This window comes from Dasypus novemcinctus, chromosome 2, assembly GCF_030445035.2.
Source record: "Dasypus novemcinctus isolate mDasNov1 chromosome 2, mDasNov1.1.hap2, whole genome shotgun sequence".
Classification (NCBI taxonomy): domain Eukaryota; kingdom Metazoa; phylum Chordata; class Mammalia; order Cingulata; family Dasypodidae; genus Dasypus; species Dasypus novemcinctus.
This window is the reverse complement of record NC_080674.1, coordinates 183,463,150-183,486,767: the sequence shown is the minus strand read 5'-3', so window position 1 is coordinate 183,486,767 and position 23,618 is coordinate 183,463,150. Positions and strand designations below refer to the sequence as shown.

The 23,618-nt window shown below is 53.0% G+C and overlaps 1 protein-coding gene across 1 annotated transcript in view; it reads right to left on the bottom strand.

Annotated features, from left to right (window-relative positions):
• ERGIC1 (endoplasmic reticulum-golgi intermediate compartment 1) overlaps positions 1-23,618 on the bottom strand; it is a 111,104-nt gene that overhangs the window by 2,100 nt on the left and 85,386 nt on the right. The window contains exons 6-9 of the mRNA XM_058282315.2: positions 22,811-22,915; positions 18,229-18,289; positions 13,148-13,248; positions 11,358-11,480 (exon numbers count right to left, since the gene is read on the bottom strand). Coding sequence (XP_058138298.1) covers positions 11,358-11,480; positions 13,148-13,248; positions 18,229-18,289; positions 22,811-22,915 — 390 coding nt within the window. The remainder of the gene's footprint in view (positions 1-11,357; positions 11,481-13,147; positions 13,249-18,228; positions 18,290-22,810; positions 22,916-23,618) is intronic.

Sequence of the window (23,618 nt, the reverse complement as noted above, 5' to 3'; positions counted from 1 at the left end):
TCATTTAATTCCCCAAGGAACCCTCTGAATGAGGAAGGGGATCATTAGACCCATTTCTCAGGTGAGGAAACTGAGGCTTAGTGAGGCAACTTGCCTGAGGTCACACAGTAAGTAGCAGCTCTGTGACTTGAACTCAGGGAGGTCATGACCCTGGAGCCCACAGATGTAGCCATGATTCTAAATTTATCAGATATTTACAGCCCCATTTTCAGATGAAGGAAGGGGGGCCCTGAAAGGTGGGTGGGGCTCTGGGTCCAAGGTCTTACAGTCGGGAAGTGGAGAGCCCGGGACTTGAACCCGGGTCTGACAGGTCCAGGCCCAGGGCTGCCTGAGCCTGAGGTCTGGGGTGGGCTTTACAGACAGCATTGGTCTAGGCGGGCTGGAGCTAGAAACAACCCTTCTCTCACCCTGAAGCTTGGATTACATCAGTGGGATAGGAGCAGAGAAGGGTTGTTCAGGAAGGGCCAAGAGAAAGCCGAAGGGAAATCCACCAGTGTGAGCGAGGGGAAGAGGGAAGGCAGGAGCAATCTCAGAACACAGTACCAGGAGCTAGGTCCAGAGTCTTCATGGTGATCTCACACACACACACACACACACACACAACACAGGCCAACCCCATGCAACTCAAAAGTCGGGTTGGGCAGACAAAGAGTCACCAGATAATCATGCCAATAAATGCAAAATTACAACCAGGGAAAGCACTAGGAAGGAGAAAAAGGCCCATGGTGCTACGCGGGTGTTTATCTCAGGAAAAGAATTCTCCCGGCACCATTGACATTTGTGGCCGGACAATTCTTTGTTGCGGGGACTGTCCTGTGCATTGTATTAATAGGATGGTTAGCCTCATCCCTGGCCTCTACCTGCTAGAAGCCAGTAGTACCCTCCTTCTCCATGGGACACCCAAAATTGTCTTCAGACATTGCCAATTGTCCCCTGGAGGTCAAAATTGCCCTCTGTTGGGAAGTGGATGTGGCTCAAGCTCTTGGGCTTCTGCCCACTACATGGGAGGTCCTGGGTTCGGGTTCCAGTGTCTCCTGGAGAAGGCGAGCTAGCACAACGGGCAGGCAGAGCAAGCTGACACAACAAAAGAGACACAAAGAGGAAAGATAATGAGAGACACAACAAACCAGGGAGCTGAGGTGGCTCAGGTGACTGAGCACCTCTCTCCCACATGGGAGGTCCCAGGTTCAGTTCCCAGTGCCTCCTAAAGAGAAGACGAGCAGACACAGAGAGCACACAGCAAACGGACACCAAGAACAGATAGCTACCGCAAACAATGTTGGAGGGGGGGAAATCCATCAATAAATCTTGAAAAAAATTTCTCTCTGTTGAGAACCACTGCATTAGGAGGAATGATAATATCCCTACACGCCAGTACTTCTTAGCTTTCTGCCATGACTCTTATATAGCACCTTCTTTAGGCCAGGCAGGATTTGAAGTGCTTTATTGCATACTCGTTCACTGAATCCTCAGGACAGCCCTGGGAGGTAGGTACTAGTCGATCTATTCTGCAACCAAGGAAACTGAGACACAGAGACACGGAATCACAGCTTTTCTCCAAAGTTACAGCAAGAGGCCAAGCTGGGGTACAACACTTCGGAATCTATGCTCTTAACACAACACCCTACCACTGCTTCTCAGGCATGAAACACCTGCTTAATTGAATCACTAACTATGCTTTGAAGTTTTCAAGAACTCCATTTGGGACTTGGCAAGCTAATTTTATGCCGGGCTCAACATTTCCTGGCCCAGGAATTGCCTTCTGGTGACATAAAAGAATCGAAGAATGGACAAAGGAAAACAAGGGACGTTCGTAAAAGGCTTGCAAGGAAACTGTGAACATATGGCACCCACTTTATGCCATTCCTAAAAACCCACCCACCCACCCTGTATGTCCAGGACCCGCAGGAGCGGCACAGCCCAGGATGGGGGCCCAAAGCAAATGTGGGGCAGAACCAAGGCCCACCACCAAGTCCGTCTGCCTCTTTCCCCCATACCACGTTTCAGGGACACTTACTGACTGACCACAGGACCTAGAAGTACACAGCTGGACAGAGGGCCCTGGAGACTGAGCAGCCCTGGAGGCAGGAGGCCTGTCCCGGGGGGACTGGGGTGGGGGGGGAGAGAGTGGAGACAGACAGGCAACAACCGCGGACTCTGGGAGATGCAGCCTTAATGGACGCATTGGTGCCAAATGGTGGGAGGCCAGGAGACACGGCGAGGGCGAGAAGGAAATGGACATCGAGCCGGCGTTTATTTTTAAAATGATTATTTCCATGAGATGAGCTAAGCGGAGGCCTGCGAGGCCTAAGACAGACAGAGCAGGTCTGTCCGAAGGGGTTTTAAGTGGAGCAGCTGGCATTCCAGTAATAACTGCCCAAGAAACTGGAGCAGCCCCCCAGGGACTAAAGAGGATGGAGGGCGCTGGGGGGATTACTGTGAAGTGTTTTAAGTGGGCAAGGCCTCTCCCTGCCAGCCTGAGAGCATGACGCAGGGGCACTTTTCAAGGAAGGTGACGGCAGGGGAGCGAGGTTTATTTCGGTAGAAGTGGATCAGATGATGGGAGATTTTATACCACAAAATGCTTTTAGGGCTTGCATCACAGGCTAGGGAAATGTGACTTAAGTGCAGTGGAGCAAAAAATAAAAGTCACACACACACATCTGTATCCATCTACACGCAATTTGGAACCCAACTGCCTATGACTCACATACACCTGGCACCCGGTTTGAAGCCTCCTTTCATTGGGCTGGCCTGGAGCAGGACGGAGACAACAAATGCATTGAGGTACAGAGGAAAACACATAGGCTGTGGGGAAACTGAGGCCCCGAGGGCATGGAAACTGCTAACATCTGGCCCAAAGTATGTGTATCTTCCCATGCCACCCAAAGCAGCGACCATTATCCAGAATCTGTTGAAGGGGCTGGATGTTGGACAACTGAAGAGGGGTGGTGAGTGGAAATTCTCGCACAACCCTGGAAACGGAGAGAAATCTATGCTCGACATTCACATCCTAAGGTGGTGACGGATGTGTGGTAAAGCAAGGTCGTGTGGAGAGAGTTATGGGTCCTCTCAGGCTGTGGAGCTCCCTGGAGCCTGACATACATACATATACATATATTTTAGGAGGTACCGGAGATTGAACCCAGGACCTTGTACATGGGAAGCAGGTGTTCGATCACCAAGCCATATCCGCTCCCCAATGAGAGTTCGTTTTTCTCGTTTGTGATTTTTGTTTGTTTTTAGGAGGTAGCAGGGATGGAACCCGGGCCCTCGTACGTGGGAAGCAGGCGCTCAACCACTTGAGCTACATCCGCTCCCTGACAGGACCCTGATACCACCAGCCCCAGAGTTTCCCACACAAGACTCACCCAGGGAAGCAGTAAGTCATGGGCCCCCTCATCTTAAGAAGGCCACAGTTCCCACATCTGAAACACGGGGAAATAGAGCCACAGTGATGCACCAGGTAGATCTCAAGAATGGACTAAGAAAGGGCTGGCAGAAAGGGGGGTTCTCACTGAACCATGGGGGCGGGGCGCAAGATGAATACAAAGACAAATAAAAACAAAACAGGTCACGCGTGGGACACTTAATCCCTACAGCCTGATACTCTGCACCGAAGAGGTAGGCGGACTAAGCCTCTAGGGGATGGGAGGGCAAGGAAGGGCTGCAGGTCCCTCCTCACTGGGCATGGCAGAGGTGGACTAAGCACAGGGTGGGGGCGAGGGGAGGACCGGGGGGATGTCCCCTGGAGCCACCCCTGCTCTGGCAGTGGAGAGAGCTGGGCGTTTGGAGGCTGCAAGAAGGCCCAAGTCTGAGCTGTGGCTGTCAGGGACCAAGCCCGTGGCCTTGAGAGAGCTCTATTACCTTTCCTGGTCTCAGTTTCTTCCATCTGTAAAACTAACTTGCTGGACTGCAGTACTGCGGAAAACGCCCCGGGAGCACCTAGCACTTAAGAGATGCTCAGGAAATGATGCCTACCTAGTCTCACTTCTTTTGACCTGAAGGTTCCTCTGTAACCTGAGACCCACCCAAGACAGAATAATGAGTAAAATACCACTTATTCCCCAGATCAGGCCTTTTGGTCACAATTTGAAATTTCTACTTGTCACATTAAGCAGAGGACAAGACAATTCAGGGAAGAATGTAGACTCTCGATAGCAAGGGTGTCCCAGGCAACATCAAACCGGCAGGCAGGCAGATTCTTCACATCTGCACAAAGCCCAGGCACTCCCTCGGAAGTCATGTGGCAAGCCGTTCTACAGATGGGGTAACTGAGGCCGAGGAAGGGCATTCGTAAGGAAGAACATCCTTCTGGGGCAAAGCACTTCGGGCCACAGGTTACTTCCATTTTTCGGTCAGTTGGGGAGCTCCTGGTATGTCCCCAGGGCCCTACATCCACACTTAAATTCTTAAATTCTCTTTTTTCCCTGACTGTCCAAGGTAGAGATGGCAGGATACACACCAGGTGCTCCATAGATGTTGGGTGAATAAGAAAAGGAGCAAAAGAGCAAGGAGCAGGTGCGGGAGTGAGTGAATGGAGTGGAAGTCTATGCCCAAGGCAGGTTGCAAAGGCGACTCCCAAGGGTGTGGGCCAGGAGCTGAGAAGGCTGGCTGAGGAGGAGGGAGGGGAGGGGGAGGCGACTCAGGCTGGCGGGACCCTGGACCTGGCAGGTCCGGTGCAGGAGGGGGAGCTGGCTTTAGGGTCGGGCGGAACTTGCCTTTGGGCCTGCCTTTCTGTGTACTCTGGCCACCCTGCCTCGGTTTCCTGATTTTAAAAAACGGGAAGAAGAATCCCCACCCCTCACGGCTGCTGTGAGATTAGAGGAGTGTCCACATTACTCACGCACCCTCAAGTGCCTGTTTTTCTCGGTCCCTTGGCACGGCCAGGCTTCTGGGTCTCCTGACCAGGCCCCAGAGCAGGGGACGACCTGTGTGTGGAGGGCGGGGGGCTGGGCCTCTGAGCCAGGGAGGGCCACCGCGGCTGGCGCGCGTCCCAGCTCCGGAGAGAAAAACAAGGAGAAATCGATAGGCCGGCCCCGGCGGGTCTGAGAGAAGCACATTAATTTGCTTTCATCAGAAGTTATCAATAATGCCTCTTTGTTCTGAGACAGCCACTTCCTCCCCGAGGTCTCACAGCTTCCCAGCCTTGTACCGTGACTGCAATTGGCTTGTTCATTTATTTATTTTTTAAAAAGGTGTGTGTCTATGTAATTCCCTTTACATTTTAATTACTTCTGCCAGTATTTAATTAGGAAAGGATGTGTTTCAGTCACGCAGGTGGGGAGCTGGATCTGTGACCCAACTGCTTTTTCACCAGCACGTGACACCTTCCCGATTCAAGCCCCCACCCCCGCCATTCCCGTGACCCTGGCCAGGGAAGCCAGTCGGCCCCTGAGCCTCAGTTTCTCTCATCTGTAAAATGAGGCCCCCCTGTGAGGGCTGAGGGGACTGCCCGCTGTGCCGTAAGTGCCCAGGAAACTGTTAATTCCTCCCCAGCCAGCACTGCTTTAAAAGCTCATGGAAAAGGCACAGTATGAGGAAATAAATAACGGGCAGGAGGCCCCCCGGATGGCCCGGGCAGCCGGGCTGGAGCCTGGAGCCGGGGATGAGAGCACCACGGCAGGCTGGGGAGGACTGCGACTGGGCCTGAGGGGCGGTTTGGTGGTCTCCATCCAGCGCTGTCATGCCCAGGCACACACCCAGCAGCGTCCGGGCCCTGAGGCTGGGGAGGAAGTGGAGTCCTCTCCCTGTCATTAAGAATTCTTCCTGATTATTATTTTTTCAAAAGTATCGTTTGTATTTTTTATTCATTCAGAATTTAATTTTTAAAATTTTATTTTATGCAAAAAACAAAACTGTAAGCCCCTACTCCCTGCCACTTTTACAGTGGCTGTAGCAACAAAATACCCACCTCCATTCTGGGGGGGGAAAATCCACCTTGGCGAAACACTTACGACATAGTGGGCCCGACACGGCACATTCTTGCGCCTTGTCGATCCTTCTGACTGCTAGGGGAGGAGCACATGGTGACTCCCCTTTCACAGATGGGGAAACAGAGGCTTAGAGAAGGAACAGCTCGTTTAAGGTCACGTGGCTATGGAGTGGGCGAGGGACTAGAGCCGAGGTTTTTTTTGGGGGGGTAGGCTCCAAAGGCCACCCTGCCTCACTCCAGCCCTGAGGATGCCCCGTGGTTCCTGTCTTCAGGTGTGGATGGCTTCTTCACATCCTGTCTCCTTTATTCTGCTTAGTTTTACATCTTCACTATCCTGAAGAAAGTTAGGGAGGAAGAAGCTGTACAGCTCTAAAAATAATCCTGGAAGTATTATTCCCAGAAGTTGCCCTAGAAAAGCAAATACCAGGAGTTTTTATTCCAACCAACATATCTCTGATCAGGCCCAATTGGAAAAATCTGCCCCTGGACCACAATCTGCAAACAGCCTGGAAGGATCTGGAGGGAGTTTGTTTTTTCCCCCCACATTTCCAGATCTGAATAACTGCACCCCTGATTTGAGTTCGTTTCTCTTCCTCGTATAACAGAAATTGTTCATAGTTCCACATCTATTTATTATACACCTATTCTGAGGCTCTGGAGACCAGAGACAACTAATACCCATCTTGCCTTCCTGGGGCACATGGTTCAGACGGAGAGAGACACGCAGAGGGACGACTGAGTGGGGGCAAAGAGGAGAGAATCGAGCCCACCCACAGCACGCTCTGAAAATCCTGTTCAGCCACTGCAGCTGAACAATGCTGATCTTTTCCCAAGTCACGTATGCTTAGTAGGTAAAACCATTTCAGTTTTAAGTTAGCTTTCTTGCCAATTTTTCTTAACCACCACCTCCCTGAACCCTGGCATTTGTTAACTTTTGTCTGTGGCAAATGTTTGTGGATCCCTAAAGAGATGAGGGAAAGGTAATCAGATACTGGCAGGAAAACTTGCAAACCTTCAGCCAACCAGCCTTCGATGGGCAGGTTTGTTTTTGTTTTAAATGGTACGTGTTTGGTTGTGATTTTATAATGCATGCTTATTTCCGGCTATACTATTTCTACCCTCTTCCCAGGATGAAAATCTATATAGCAAATGATCCTTGGGGCTCTGTTGTTGGAACATTCTTGAGAGCCTTTGCTTTTGGGGATGGAGGCACCCCAGCCAGAGGTCAAGTCCCAACTTTGCTGTTTACAGGCTGTGTGGTCTTGGCTGGGTTTTTTCATCTCTTTGAATCTCAACTAATTCGTATATAAAACAGGAATGATTTTATCTACCTTATTAGGTTGCTGGGAGGGTTAAAGGAGATAAGTGCAAAATTACCTGGCACAAAAGAAAAATCGAAAAGAAATAAAAACAACAGCAACAACAACAAAACAACAAATTACCTGGCACATAGTAGGCACTCAGTGAAGGTAGCTTTATGACATTATGACACTACTCGAGCAGCTGTCCCTTGTGGATTTCTAGGTACCTATGTCTTTTCACGGCCCTATGCTGGTTGCACAGGACTCAGAGATGGATCAGATCCAGGAGCTCATATACCAGCAACTGTGAAGTGCAACGTAAAATTGGGTGGATTATCTCACTGCAAAGGAAAGTGTGTGGGCTGAATCCTGACCCAGGGCCCTGAATGCCACGTGAGTTAACGTGACCTGCACAACGCTTCAAGAACGACAGGTTTTGAGTAGAGTACGATGGGACCCTGTCATTGCCATCCCGTCATTTTCAGTGACTAAAATGGTCACAGCCACCCTGGCCCAATTTGGCACTTTGTGACTTCTGGCTATTTCCCCCAGTGAAATAAATCACAAAAGGAAAGAGATTTGACACTTGCAAAGTCATCCCATCTGTCACCACAGTCCACTTGAAGGCAATCTCAAAAAAGGAGCTTTACCAAGAGGCAGGGGACAAATGGGCACGTGTGGGAGGGCAGCACTTCGAAGGGGATTACTTGCCTGGTGTTAAATACGGCCTGTTTATTCTCTTGGAGATGGAATTTTCTGGTAGAGCACATAGGAAAGATCTGAGCAAGATGTCCCAGGTTCCCAGAGAAACCCTGAAGCCCAGGAGAAGATTTCCTGTAGGCTGAGGATAAATGAGCCCTTTCCAGGCAAATAAGACCCCAGAGGGGCAACCCAAAGTAAAGCTAGGCACTGGGCACTTCGAGGCACAGCTGGGAGGCCCCACCCGGCCACTTCCTCCAGCTACACCCACTCTTCATTCCAGCCCACCCACAGCCCCGCAGTTGGCCCATGACGACACCCTGGCCTAAGCCCCCTCTCCAGCAGCCCCTCTGAGGAGCTATTTGCAGAGGCCCCCCACTTGGGAGGGAGGACAGGAGCTTTGCACACAAGTGTTTAATTTTTAAAACAAAGAAGGAGATGACACAGCAGGTGCCTGCACGTCCACTCATCCCCACTCCGCCCCTGGAGGGCTCCCGGGGTATTTGTGCCGTGTATTTGTGTGTGTGTGTCTGAGGGACAGCGTCACCCCACATCTGCCGTCCTGTGATGGGGCCCCCACTATGACGCCATCTGCCAGGCCCGCTGGCTCCTTTGGGGCGGACCCCTCGGTTGCCATGGCTACCAAGATGGCGGCATGGGGCCAGCAATGCCAGGAAGAGTTCCTGCCGCCTGGCCCCCAACCTCCGGGTTCCACGGCCACGCTCTGGGGGGGTAGGCTGGGCAGACACGGTGGAGAGGCTGGTGGCCAGGAGGACGAGGAGGAAAAGAAGTCATGAAGGTGTTCGGCCGCTGGGGGGCGAAGGACAGGCTCTTCCCCCATGACTTATGGGAAGCTGCAGTTCTCAGCAGGTGAAAGGCTCACCTCCCCCTAATCGGGAGTCAGTCACCCCTGGAAAGAGGCTGCGTGGCCTTGACCAAACATGCTATGCGGGGCACCTCTACAACAGGCTATTTCCTTTGGAGTCTCCTTCCTTCACTCATCAGTCTAGAAAACCTCTACTCATCCTTCAAGACCCAGCTCAGGGTTTCCTTCTCGGGACTTTCGGAACAGCGGGGACTTGCTCTCCTCTTTGTCACTGCCGTGCACCCGTGGTACAGGACTGCCATTCTCTGCCTACCCAGCCTTGCCCCCGCCTCTGGATGCAAACTCCTTGAGAGCAGGGATCGTGTCTTATTCAGCTGCCCCTGGTGCCCAGCACATGGCAGATTCTAGCAAATTTATTAAATGAACACATGGACTTGCTTCATTTCTCAGCTACCTGGCAAGTGATTTCCATACCCAGAGCCTCGGCTGCCTACTGTACAGGAGCAAATGGGAATGGGGCATGCAAGATCCTTCTCGTGCCTCCAGTGTGATGTGGGTGCAGGTCAATGCCACGATGCCAGGGTGTCTGAAGGGCAGACCACCCTTTCATGGAGGCACAGAGGCACTGACCTGTATCAGAGTTTCTGTCTTATCCTGGGTATGCGATCAGAGGAGCACTAGAGAAGAATCAGAACTGATACCCTCTTGGGGTGCTACCCTTGTGGGATCGTGGATAAAACCACTCGCTCAAAAATTCCCTGATTTTTGGGTCAGAAGGTTTGTGCCTCTCCCTCCAAACTGGCTATACCAATTTACCCGTGCACCAGTATTAGAGGCGAGTCCCAGCTGCATCGCATCCTCCCACTCTTTACGTTGTAAGGCTTACTTTCTGCCAGCCTCATAGCACTGAATTGGTGTCTTGCTGCTTTGAATCTCATTCCCCAACTTTTCATGAACGTGAGCATCTTTTCACTGCCGCTGCGCTCTCCCCCTCTGCAAGTGGTCAGTGCTTAGCATTTCCCCGTTTTCCTCAACTCCTTTTTTTGATTTGTAGGAATTCTTTATACATAAATTCGGAAGCTTACTCCTTGCCTGAATGTGTGGAAAAATATCTGTTCTTTACCTGTGTCGATTGTTTTAACATTATTTTAGGTACCCTTTGTTGAATAGTCAAATTTTCGTGTAGTCAAACAGAAGAGCAAAAGGCTGTGCTGAGCCCCCTAGAAAAGCACCAGGCTTGGGACACGTGGCTTTATGTATCTGTACACAGCTTCCCCTTCCACCATCTCCTTTGAATCCCACAAGGCCCTGTGAGGTAGGAAGGGTTGGGGTTATTATTCCTTTTTCATAGATCAAGATTAGAAAACAGAGGCCGTGTCACAGACATCTAACCTTTTTACCTGCCGGCACCCGCTCCTCCCTCTTCTGGTAACTGGCTCCTGGTTTTTCCCTCGAGAAACCCCACTCTGCACCATCTTCCTCCTTGAGGGGCTGGTCCAGAGGGTGCTCAGCCTGGCCTCCTGGAGCACTCCCTCCCCCAGGCCACCAGGGGGGGCCCGTGAGAGCACACTTGGGATTTAGGCTGGGATGACCGAGAAAGAGGTGCTTTCAACATTTCTGTTTGAGAATGAAGCCAGTGCGGAGGAAAACAGATGCAAAGACGGAGAGAGACCTATTCCTGACAACTTCATGCCTGGATCCAGCCATGCCTGAAGCCTGCCTACCCCTGAAGTCAGCTCAAGGTGGGTTCTGTCCCTTCCCTAACAGATTCTAACTAATACAGACACAGACACAAGCCAGAAATGGATGTGCAGGTCCATACCCCTGATCTTGAATCGTTACTAACAGCATGAAGAGGTATATAAGCATGAGGGCCTTTACACACTATATTCATTCATCTGTAGGGAAAGTCACCCCACGGCTCCCCGCTCAGCTGACGCTGCCTTGGTGGACATCTCCTGGACCTACTGGCTGAAGCAGGATACCCTGACCCAGATGTTCTGACCCCAAGGAATGACAATAGACTTGATAGAAATCACCAGCACAAAAGAAAATGGACATCAGCTGAGATGGCCCCAGAGAAAAACTGGACTTCGTAAAGACAGTGGCAAAAAAATAAAGAATAGGGTATTAAGGAAGGGAAAAGAAAAGAAAAAGGAAAAAAGAAAAGAAAGAGAGCTGCAGGCAGGTAGGAAGGAGAGAACCCCCCCCCCAACACTATCAGCAGCTGTGACTGTAAATCAAGTATGGGGAAAGAAAATAAGTGAAATCTTGACTGTAAAATCTACACAGAAAGGGATACACCCTGCTAAAAATAATTTGTTTAAAAAAACCCCAAAACACCCAGAGAAACACATACCCATCTAATTAGGCCATGGAAAGATGTGCTTAAGGAATTCACTCTGGAAAATGTTTTCTGGATGAAAAGGCATCGATATTGAGGCGAGTCTGATAACATTTCTAAACACGCTTGGGGTCAAGGCCCCTGTGCTTTGCCTGAGCCCCGGCCCCTGCAGGCTCCATCCTGTTCCAGTGGGGGGCGCCCGGGGAAAGGGCGACCCCAGCGGCCGCGCGGCGCCCGGCCCCGCCCACTCACCGTGGTGATGAACCTGTACAGGGGCTGCCGCCGCTCTGTGTACTTGACCGTGATGGGGCTGAGGTCGTAGCGGAACCAGATGGCGGGGATGATGCGGCCCGTGTGGCTGTAGGCGACGTACTCCTGGGATGGAAGGAGAGAGAGGGAGGAGGAGGCGGGAGGAGGGAGAAAGAGTGAGGATCAGAAGCAAAACCTGCATCCATGGTGAATGGGCTGGGGATTCCAGACGGTATCAACTGGCTTTCCTCCCTCTTCCCTGACGGAGCCAAACTCTGCCATCCTCGTTTCCCAACCCCTTCCCCGGAGGCTCTAAGTTCTGCGGTCCCGCCTCTGGACAGGCAATACCGTGGGTCCGTTTTTTGACCCTTTTGGAAAGTGACGGTGAGCACTGGAAGCGGCTGCAGAGTCAGAATGTGACTGGCAGCAGAGACGTGAAAGGAAAAAAAGTGTGATGTGGGCCCAGCCTGGGTAAAGACCTAGCTCCCTCTCCTTTTTATATCCTTCAATTTCAGAGCCATACAAGAATCTATCCATTCAATCAGCAACTGGTGGCTGAGAGCTTCCTCTGCCTCCCCCCACCCCCTGGGGGGGCTCAGGGCTGGCTGTTGGGGATCCTGAAGTGGATGAGCCCCGGTCCTTCCCCAGAGGGGGTCACAGCCGCGATAAGGATGACTGGGAGGGTCCCGCAGAACGACCATTCTGAGGTGCATATGACAGATAAGCAGGGGTCCTGGGGGGGTGCATGGAGTGTAAAGGCCGCCGTGAGGAGCGAGCCTCTTCAAACCAGGCACAAGCACAGAACTGGGCAGCCAGAGGCCACAGCCCTCCCCCAAGCCCTCCTGGGAAGGCACACCAGAGGCTCTGAAAGGTCGCTGAGCGTGCCCTTGAGCCAGTCCCTCCCTCCCCCAGGACCTTGTTTTCCCACCTAGACACTTAGGGATCTGGGATGATGACCTGTGCAATCTCCCCAGTTTGGACACTGTAGGGTGCTGAAAGCCTCTGGATGTCCAAAACAACCAGAGACCAAAGAACCACTGAGGTAGCCTCAGCCCCAAATGCTCAGAGGTCCCACCTCCCTGTTGCTCTCTGTGGACTGATGCACGCAGTGTCACTTCTAGGGCAGTTTGGGCCAAAGCCACAGCAGAAGCTGAGCAAGCCGTTCTGGTTGCCAGGCTCTTGTAGAAGCCTTGAGGGAAGGAGTCTTGGGCAAAGGAAGATAAATTTTCTTCAGGGAGATCTGATAGGGCAGGTGAAGGTCTGGGTCACAGCCCAGAACTAAGGGATAGAGAAAAATAATGAAAAATAGCGGCAGGAGGAACCACTGACCTAAAGCCTTCTTTGTAGCCTGTTATGAAAACATTGGGTCATTTGCTTTTCTCAACCATCTTATGAGGTGGTACTACCCCCATTTTACAAAGGAGTAAACTGAGGCACGTGGAGGGGCACACAGCTACTGAGAATTGAGCTGGGATCGGAAGCTGGCTCTTTCTGCTCACACTGCATTTGGGTCCTTCCACCTGATCGATGCTGTCAGCACTTAAGAGCTACAGTGAGATGCCCAAAGAGAGACAACGAATGAAAGAAACAGGACCCCCTAGCAGTATTACATGGGAACATCCCCAACAGGGTGGATCAGAACTCAGTGGTCCCTTTTTTGACCCGGCCTTCCACCTTTACCCAGCGGGAGCAGTGGCCCAAGAAGTGGCCGGGCAGCATCGCGCCCGGCACGCGTCACCTCCACTCTCCGCCAGCAGAGGGCGCGGCTGCACGCGGCGCGGCCGCTCACGCACCTTGTTGGCCACCGTGTACTGGTAAGAGTAGCGCCGCTTGCCGCTCTTGTCCTCGTAAACCGTGGGCACGATCTTCAGGATGTAGTCGTGGGAGGCGAGCGCTGCGGAGAGGACACAGCGAGATGAAGGCGCGGACGGCCCTGCGCCGCGGCTCTCTCTACGTCATTTCAATCCGCAACCCGCTTGGCAAGGCCCGGGGCTGGGGGCGCACACCCTCTGCTTCCACCACCAAAGCATCCCTCTTCACTTCCTCCCCTTGGATACCAGGGACTGAAGAGTGCACCTGTCAACGTCACCACTCCTGCACGGCTCATGGTGTTCATATCCTGCAACAGCCCAAATGTCCATCAGGGAGAGAGGACAAGTCCCAGGAGACATTATTGAGTGAAATGGACCGAGTCACAGAAATCGGTATATGTATAGCACGTTTCCATGTACTGGAGGCAGGGGAAGGCTATAAATAGGTGTGAATATATATAAGAAATTTTTTTTGCAAGGAAACCTATTAGTTTCAGCCTCTGGGAAGGATGGCAGGATTTGAGAAAGATCCCTTTTCACTGTGCACCTTCTGGGGGTATGGTTTGACTTCTTTTACTTTTAAAACAAATTGGATTTAAGTTTTAAAGGGAGTCCACCCACCACAACCACTGCATCAAGGAAGAATCGATTCATTTCTTTCCCCATTTCCAATTCATGGACGGTAAATTCTCCCTCCTCCACAGCCTGCCACATTCCACTGTAACTCTCTTAGCCCCCCCGCCCCCCAGCCCGCGTCTGGCCCGGATGGAGGAGGCCGCTGAGGCAGGGACTGTACCTTACTCATCTCTGCGTCCCCAGAGCCCTGCACAGAGCCTGGCACAGGACGGGTGGTGGCAAATGCTTATGGAATGAATGGGCGACAAGAGGGATGAGTGGACAGAGGCATGAATGGAAGAACGGATGAGTCAGCTTCTGATAAGCATGAGGTAAGCAGAGTCAAGCAGGAGGCTGGTAGAATGCTGGCCCCGAGCTGCCAGATAGCACCCAGGGAGGGTAGGAATTCTCTCGGCCTTCTGAGATGCTAAGGAAGTGCAAGGACTCCCCTCTCCCCTCACTGCCTCCTAGGATCTTGGGTCGTAGACCAGAGAGCTAAAAGCAATACAGAAATTTAGGCCTGAGGATGCCTCAGCCTCACAGCAAGCTCTGAGGCCTTGAATGCCGCTTCCTGCCACGGCTGCCTCTCGGGGAGGCAAGGACAGTGCTTTATAAACTGACTCCTCGGAAGACCGGGGAGAAGCCCTGCAGCCTCAGAGGTAGGGCCCTGAGACCCCCTGCCTCCCCCACCCTTCTGCTCCACCCTGCAGTGTCAGGGGACCAAATCACCCAGCATTTAAAAGACAGACTCAGGGACCACAGCCCCAGGGGTCCTTCTCAGCAGGTCTGGGTGTGACTGAGAATCTGCATTTTAAACGAGGAGCCCAAAAACCCCATTTGAGACCTAGTACCCCAGAGGCCCAGTGCCCCAGGCTCCAAATGTGAAGAAATGAGAGTGGCTGCCTTACGAAATCACCACTGTAACAGTTTTGTTAAAATACGTACAAAACATGATCACAAAGAAAAAAATCACCTATAAAACTAGCATTCATAGGAAACTGCGGTTAGTGTTCTCAGGCATAAAGTGCCAGATTTTGTACATGTTCATATATATATATACATTTATAGGAGGTATCAGAGAATGAATTCAGGACTTTGTACATGAGAAGCAGGCACTCAACCTCTGAGCTATACCCGCTCCTACACATATACATGCATTTTTTACTAAAACAGATCCACCTAGTTTTTTCTAAGAACTGCACATCACAATGTCTTTTCAGGTCAAAGACACAGAGCATACGCTCCACAGTGACAGTCTGTTTCACTCACCTCGACACCTCCAGAACCTAGCATAGTGCCTGGCACATAGGAGATGCTCAATAAACGCCAGCTGCCTGAAGGCCGGAGAGGGTCCGACCCATCTGGGCAGCGGTGGCACGTGTCCCCTGGCGTGGACACGCACGGCGGACCCAGCCAAGGCCCTGTGGCTGCACACTGGCAGGGCTTCTCATTTTTACCAGCCTAAACACTGGCCGGGTGAACACTGCTCTCCTAAATCTTTGCACCCGCTCCTAATTATTTTCTTACACGTAACTCCTAGCAGAAGAGATGCCTTGAAGGGAATGTCCATTTTTAGGGCCTTTGATACAACATCTAGAGCCCACCAGAAACTCTGCACCCATTTGCACCCACCTGGATTCCTCTCTTAGACAGAGGCTCCTGGCTCCAGCCTGAGGCAGGAGGGCCCACATGCTCCCCTCCCTTTAAACATTTTATGGTGGAAAATTTCAAACATATGAAAAAATAATGACTCATATCGTGAACCCCCAGGTACCCATCCCACAGCGTCAGCAGTGAGCAACGCACGGCCAGTCTTGCCTTGGCCCTCCCTGTTCCTCCACCACATCTGATTTTGACGCGAACCCCAGATGTCACGTCGATTCATCCATAAATATTTGGTGTATTCCCCCCCCTAAAAGATAAGGACTAAAAAAAAAAAATCCAAAAAGCAAAGCCACGATGCCACCATCATAGCTAAAAAACATGCCAAGGCCAGAGCAGGCCCAGCTCTACCCCTGGCCTTTTATGGCCCGGCCCCTCCACTGTTCCCTCCCGAGCTGGCCTGGCATGGCTTTTTCCCACCTGCCCCAGATCAGGCAAGGTCTTCTGCCCACACCCTCGCGCTGCCCTCATGCTCAGGCCTTCCTAGCCGGATCCTCTTCTAAAAGCAGGCACAGCCAAGGGTCCGTGCTAAATGCAAGCCTTGGGACCACACACGACCCTTAGGAGACAGAGGGAAAATGACTCCACACCCATTCCAAGACACATCTTCCTCTCCTGTAACCCAGGCATTTGCATGAAAACAAGATGGGTTTTTTTGTTTTGTTTTGTTTTGTTTTTTTTTTCAGTAAAAAATGCTGTGTTGATTTTTACTGGGATTGCATTAAATCTGTAGATTATTTTGGGTAGGATAGACATCTTTTTAAAAAAATTTTTCAATTTTTTTTTCTTTATTGTCTTTTTTTAAAAAAGATATATAGATCACAAAGATGGGGTTTTGTTTGTTTGCCTGTTTTTTGGTTTATTCATATTAGAATAATGAAAATGCTCTAATAACGATTAAGGTGATGAATGCACAACTGTGTGATTATATGCAATACCATTGATTGCTTTGGATCAATTTATGCTTTATTAATATGTATCAATAAAATCGATTTGTTTGAAAAATAAAAAAGACAGGTTCATCAATAAGGCAGTCCTGGGAAGCGGACGTGGCTTAGCTGATAGAGCGTCCATCTACCATCTGGAGGGGCCAGGGTTCGATCCCCAGGGCCTCCTGACCCGTGTGGTGAGCTGGCCCACGTGCAGTGCTGCTGCCGTGCACAAGGAGTGCCCTGCCACACAGGGGTGTCACTGCATACGGGTGCCCCATGCTTGAGGAGTTCACCCCGCAAAGGAGAGCTGCCCTGTGTGAAAAAAGCGCAGCCCTCCCAGGAGTGGCGCTGCACACACAAAGAGCTGATGCAGCAAGATGATGCAATAAAAAGAGACACAGATTCCCGGTGCTGCAGGATAATTCAAGTGGACACAGAAGAACACACAGCGAATGGACACAGAGCAGACATGGTGGGGGGGGGGCGGGAAGGGAGAGAAATAAATAAAATAAATCTTTAAAAACAAACAAAAAAAATAAGCTGTTTTATATTCATCCATTGCTGGTGGTAGCATAAATGGGCACAGGTCCCAGCTGGAAAGCAATGGGGTATTAAAAATCGAATTCATCAGTATCAGAGAGAGTGCTGTCAAAGTGAGAAGCTAGAAATAACAGGCATTTTTAATGAAAAGAAAATGCCTTAATAAAGCAAGGCAGAGCTGCTAGATGGACAACTTCCCTCCATTACGACGGGAAAGAATAAAAATGGTGGTTATGAAATAATGTCAAGTACAAAAATGAGGAATGCAAACTGCTAACCATGCTTTGCAAAAAGGATGTTTGCTTATGGGCAAGCATTCAAAGGGACCCTAAGAAATGAGAAGGGTGATTTGTTGGGGGGACAGATCATGGAGGAGTGTTCTCTTTTGCTTAGATTTCTACCTGTTGGAGAGCAAGTCTATTATTTTTTTATGCTTTATTTTTCGGAGGTAGATGAACTCAGGACCTCAAACATGGGAAGCCACCAAGTTCCCAAGACTACTATTGTAAGAAATTATGTGGGGGGGGAGAGGTGGCTCAAGCAACTGGGTGTCTCCCTCCCACATGGGAGGTCCTGGGTTCGATTCCTGGTGCCTCCTAAAAAGACGAGCCCACAACAAAGAGACACAGAGAGCAGACAGTGAGCACAAACTACGAGGCAGGGGAGAAATTAAATAAATAAAAAAAAAAATAATATATCTTAAACAAGAAAATTATAGGAGGAGGCAGGCATTGGGTCAGCTCAAGCAGAGAGGCCTCCCAGGCAGGGTCTGTGCACATGTCCAACACGCCACGTGTGCACAGCTGCGTGTGTGTTGATATGCACACCTGGCCCGTGTGTGGAGATGAGGCATTTTCTTTCATCTGGGCCAAGGTTCCAGGAAGCTGAGGAGGGAAGTGACTATGGGAGAAGCCACCGGTGGGAGGGAATGGCGGGAGGGGAGTGGGAGGCAGGGGCCTGTTCTCATGGCACCCGGAGCCCGAAGGAAACCAGGTGTGCCCTGACCGCCTGCGGGATGGCAAGTGACCATCTCAACAGAACCACCACGCGGAGACGGTAACACGAACCCAGGTAAGAGCTGGCACTCTCAGAGCACGCAGGACGTGCCCAAGGCTTTCACACCCGTGCCCCGGGGACAAGTCCCTCTCCTCCCGTCGCTGTGCGAGGGACGCGTCCGCCTTCCTCCTGGCTGTGGGCGCAGGCAGTGGGCTGCCCTGGCTGACAGCGGGGCCCCATAAACGTCCCTGCGCTCGGCCTTCCCCCCTCCCGCGGGCTCTCCTGGAAACCCGGGGTGCTCCCCGTCTGGATACGTACGGTTGGAGTTGAGTCTGTCTGCTCCCCCGAGGGCGTTGAAAGCTCCGTGGACATTCTGGACCTGGGGAGAAGCACAGCGAGGGGACTGTCACCAGGAAGCCACCACCTCCAGGCCCAGCCCTGGCCATGGTACAGCCTGGTCTGGGAGGCCTGGGACCTTCCCCAGGGGTGCAGCGGGGATCGAGCAAGGTCTTGCTCAGGGGAACGAGATCCGGCACAGGCCTGGCGCACAGTAGGCACCGAGCTTCCACCCAGCCTGAGCACCTACTGCGTGCCACTGTCCTGGTGACTTCCCATATCTTGTTTAAAGCCTGTAACGACGTGTCCTGACTAAGCGTAGGCCTCCTCCTTCTCGCTCTCCCCGGCCCCTCCCATTCTCCCTCCACCCTGCCTCAGTCTGAGCCCAGGTTGCCCCTGGCCCGGGACTGCAGCCCCTCCCTCACTTCCCTGCCTCAGGACTCGCCTCCCGGGTGCTCTTTCTAAGATGCAAACTTGATGCTGCCTGCCCCTCTCCACCTTCCTACATCCAACAGGGGTCTCCCAGGCCCCATAAAACCCAGCTCTCCCCACCCCCACTTCAGTCGGTCCCCACGAGGTCCCCCTTGGAGCCTCGGGCACCTCGCTGTAACAGAACATCCCTCTGCGGTCAAGGACGCTCGCTGAGCCATTTTTCTAAAAGCAACCTCGATGGGAAGCAGGTATGGCTCAATGGATAGAGCTTCCGCCTACCATATAGGAGGCCCAGGGTTCAATCCCAGGGCCTCCTGGCCCATGTGGCGAGCCGGCCCACGTGGAGTGCTGCCACATGCAAGAAGTGTCACCCCACACAAGGGTGCCCCCCGCGCAAGGAGTGCAGCCCCTGCGCAGGAGAGCAGACCTCCCAGGAGGGTGCCGCCCACACGGAGAGCTGACGCAGCAAGGTGACGCAACAAAAGACACAGAGGAAGGACAGTATGAGACACAGCGAACTAGGGAGCTGAGGTGGAGCCAAAGAATGACCGCCTCTCTCCCACTCCGGAAGGTCCCAGGATGGGTTCCCATAGCCACCTAATGAGAAGACAACAGACACAGTAGAACACACGGCAAATGGACAGAGAGCAGACAACAGAGGCGGGGGGAGGGGGCAGAAATAAGAAAAGAATAAAAATGAAATAAAAATTAAAGCAGCCTCGAGGGCCTTTCATTTGAAAACGACCAGCTTGCTGGGTGAGCCCACCAGGAGAGGGTGCTGGTAAGGTGCCCCTGGCCAGGACCCACCTCCCACCCCGTGCCTGGACGAATCTTTCTCATCCTTCAAGGCTTCGTTTAGATATCATTGCCCAGTCTGGGGGATCCCTCCCACCCGCCCACTGCCCCAACATCCTTGCACAGAATCCTGGGCTTCTGCTGCCGTTAGCACCCCGTTCTATACAGGTTATTTGCATTTGAGCTCTTGGTTTAAAGGCCAGGAGGACCCTGTGCTGTTTCTTCATCGCCATAACCCCAGGGCCGGGCAAAGCATAAATTTCAAAAGGGCCTGATGTACATGTGACTGAATAAGCACAGTAAAAGAAGACCCGGGGCCAGACACAACAGGATTTCTTTTTCCTTTTTTTTTTAAGTAAGTACTGGGGAATGAACTTGGGACCTCGTACATGGGAAGCAGGCGCTCAACCACTGAGCTATACCCGCTTCCCACTGTGTGACCTTGGGCAAGTTACTGAAACTCCCTGACCCAGTTTCCTTGTGGGAAAAAATAAACCTGGTCCAGCATCCTTGCATGCATTTGTGTGAGGATTAAACTAGGCCTTCTCTGCACCCCTGCTCTCTACGTGAGAAAGTGCCCCACAGGCAGAAGGTGTCGAAAGGTCCCTGGGCAAGAGTGTGGCGTGGTGAGAAGCCTGGCTTCAAATTCGAGCAGCGTCGCTCAGGAGCTGCATGGCCTTGGGCACGTGACGCCAGCACTCTGTGCCTCAGTTTCCCCAAGTGCCTACCTTCCAGGGTCGTTGCAAGGATTTGGAGAGCTGGCGGGAACAGAGACAGAGAGGCAAGACAACTTGCCCCGTTGCCTGCATGTTTGATCAGCCCCTGACCCCACTGGCGGGGACCACCCCACGTGACCGTGAGGCCCCTGCAGGCCAGCAGCAGGCCGTATCCTACAGGGCCCGTCCCGGGGCGAGCACACAGATGACAAGGGCAATCCCTTCCCTGACTCTTCCTCTGTGCCACTGTCCTAAGAGCTTTACACGCACTAACTCATGCCATCTTCACAACTTCCCTATGAGGCAGGAATGATTATCACCCGTTTCCTAGATGACATAACCGAGGCCCAGAGAGGACCAAAAATTTCCCAAGGCCACTCAACTAGGCGGTGGGGCCAGGATTTGAACCCAGAACCCACGCTCCTAACCTGCACGCCAACAGTCCTTTGGATGGAGAGAGGGCAGCTGGTGGGTGCTGGACCTGTGTGAACCGGCCTGCAGGGAGCGAGCGAGCCCAAGTTCAGGGTGGCTGGGGTGTGCTTCGCCAAGCGTGTGGACAGGAAGTCTCGACCAAGGGTGCTGTTATGGGTTCCCCAAAAGATGTGCTGAAGACCTAACCCCCGGGGACCTCCGAATGTGCCCTTATTTGAAAATAGGGTCTTTGCAGGTGTAAGACGGTAAGATGAGTCTGTACATTGCAGAGCTGGTGTAGCTTAGTGGTTGAGCACCTGTTTTGCATGTACAAGGTCCCAGGTTCAATCCCTGGTACTTCCTTAAAAAAAAAAAGAAGAAATGAGGCCGTATAGATTAAGGTGGACCTAAATCCAATACGACTAGTGGCCTCACAAGAAGGCTAGGGGACGACACAGAAACACCCGGGACAAGGCCATGTGATGACAATGGCTGAGAGGGGGATGCAGCTACAAGCGAAGGGACCCCGAGAACTGCCAGCAGCCACCGGACGCCGGAAGCCAGGCATGGAACAGTCTGCCCCTGACAGGCTGCGTGGCCACGAGAGCATACATTTCCCCAGTCTTAAGCCATCCGGTTTGTGGTGCTTTGTTACGGCAGCCCCAGGAAATGAAGCCAGGCCCCGAGGGAGGCCAGGTCTCCTCTGTCCCAAACCCTGTGTCCAAGGGGAAAGGCCCTGGGGCCTCCCGAGGCAGTGGGCAGGCGACGGCCACGCTTTTCAGGCTGGGTGCTGGCGCTCAAGGCGAAGAGAGCCCAAGCAGAGACTGTGTGCACGTATCTGTGGAGAGCGGGAGCACACGCACGTACTTGAGGGACAGCGTGCCCTCTGGTACGTGAGTGAGGGAGAGGAGACCGGAGAGCGGGCGCAGAAGCCAGGCTGTCTGGATTCAAACCCAGGCTGTGCAGCACACTAGCTGTGCCACAAACGGCGCCTCTCTGTGCCTCGCTTTCCTCATCTGCAGAATGGGACAATAACCCATTTTGAAGAACACACGGTCCTCGTCAGGTTACAGTCCTTGTCAGGTTACAGTTGTGGGCACACAGAAAGCACTCAATCCATACCAGGGATTACGACTGCAAACAGATGCATGTATGTGGCACGCGCGTGTGAATGGGGGTGAGTGGAACGTGTGGTCTGTATCTCAGATGTTCGAGCAAGTGTCTGTGCGTCTCGGGGTGGTGTGTGTAAGGATGACCGAGCTGGCGTGGGGAAGGACTGTGCCAAAGCCGTCTGCCCGGGTGTGCGGCACTGTGTGCGAGGCTCTGCGTGTGCCCACGTGTGGACTGTGCTCAGGCGTGAGTGAGGGTGTGCATGCGTGCCTTGAAGTGTCTGCGTGTGCGCGTCATCGGGTCACACCTATGTGTGCACACGTGTGTGTGAGAAAGGTGTGCGCATGCCTGGAGGGCACACCCCAAGCACCCACAACCAGGCAACGGGGAATCTATCTCCTCAAGGAACTGGAGCCTGGAGCAATTACTTCCCCTTTCTGAGCCCCCACGTCCCCTCTGTAAAACAGCCTGTCACAGAATTTACCTCTAGGGCTGCTGGGGGGAATGGAGAAGAGCAAGGAGGTCCGGCCCCTGCCGGCAGCTCGAGAAGGGGAGGTAAGTGTTTGGTTCCTGGACTGCAGGTTTAAAGCAGGCGAAGAGTCCCACTGGGGCTGAGGCCACAGGCACAAACTGCCAGAGGGGACCCACCCGCAGCGGTCCGAGGGTGTCCCCTCGATCGTGATCACGCACGGACTCTCAGAGTTCTTTCATTTACCGCATTGCCCCCGTTTAACGGATGAGGGAGTAGAGCAGGCTGGATTTCGGAGTTAGACCTGCAGTCCAGCCACGCCTGCGGGGGGACCCTGGACAAGTGGCTTCTCTGGGCCCAGCCCCAGTCTGTCCAACAGGGTACCTCCAGCCTGCAGTGGGCACTGACACACCAACGCAGAGAGAGCGCTGGCACTCAGCACTGCCCGATAAAAGCGAGTCCCCCAGCCCCGGGGAGGGAACTGCAGCCGCTGCCCTAGAAGTGATAGAGAGGAGCTGCACGGGGCAGAGCCTCAAAGGGGGGGTCCTCCCAGAACACTCCTCTGTGCCCAGAGAGGACAGCGGGCGCCGGGGACGCAGCCCTGTTTGCCCACCCCCCGCCCTCGGCTCACCTGCAGCGTGTCCCCGAAGGAGAGCTTGTGGATGACGTGTGTCATGTCGGGGTTCTGTGGCTGGGCTGTGGCACTGTGCGTGGACACGTGGAAGTTGCCCGGAACCTGAGGGAGAAATGCAAGTTTCAGGAGAGTGGCTGACTGCCCCAGAGGGCGGGGCACAGAGGCTTCCCACTGTGGGATCCGGGCACGGGTGGGCACTGGAGTCAGATGTGGGTTTGGTTCCCTGCTTGGCTATTTCTTAGCTGTGTGACTTTGGGGGAGTTACTGCGCCTCTCTGAGCCTCTGGTTCCTCATGTGTAGCTACCTGAGAGGGATGCTGGAGCAATCTACAGAGAGAATGCAGGTAAAGCACCTGGCTTGGAGACCGACCCAAAGCCAGGACTTGAAGCAGCAGCTGCTCACCGTGGCCTTACAGGTGCTGGGCTGTTGGCTCAATGGTGAGACAACTATTGTTCCCGCTGACTGACGGGGGCTTCCTGGAGCCCCAAACCACAGCATCACCCATTGCCCCACGCGGTGGGGTTCCTGAAGGCAGGGCTGCGGCCAGCTCCCTTCTGCCCTCAGCCTCACCCGTAAGAGGTGCTGAATGAAGATCTACAGAATGGGTCACGCTGCTGGCAGTCACGGGCCAAGAGCCTGCCCTCAGCAAAAGCCCCTCATCCTGGACACCCCTTTCTCTGACACCCCACATCCGTCCACCAGGAAGTCCCGTCAGCTCCACCTTCTGGAGGTGCCCAGCATCCAGCCCTTCCTTGAGCCTCCACTGCCCCCTGGCCCAAGGCCCGCGCCTGCCTGGACAACACGG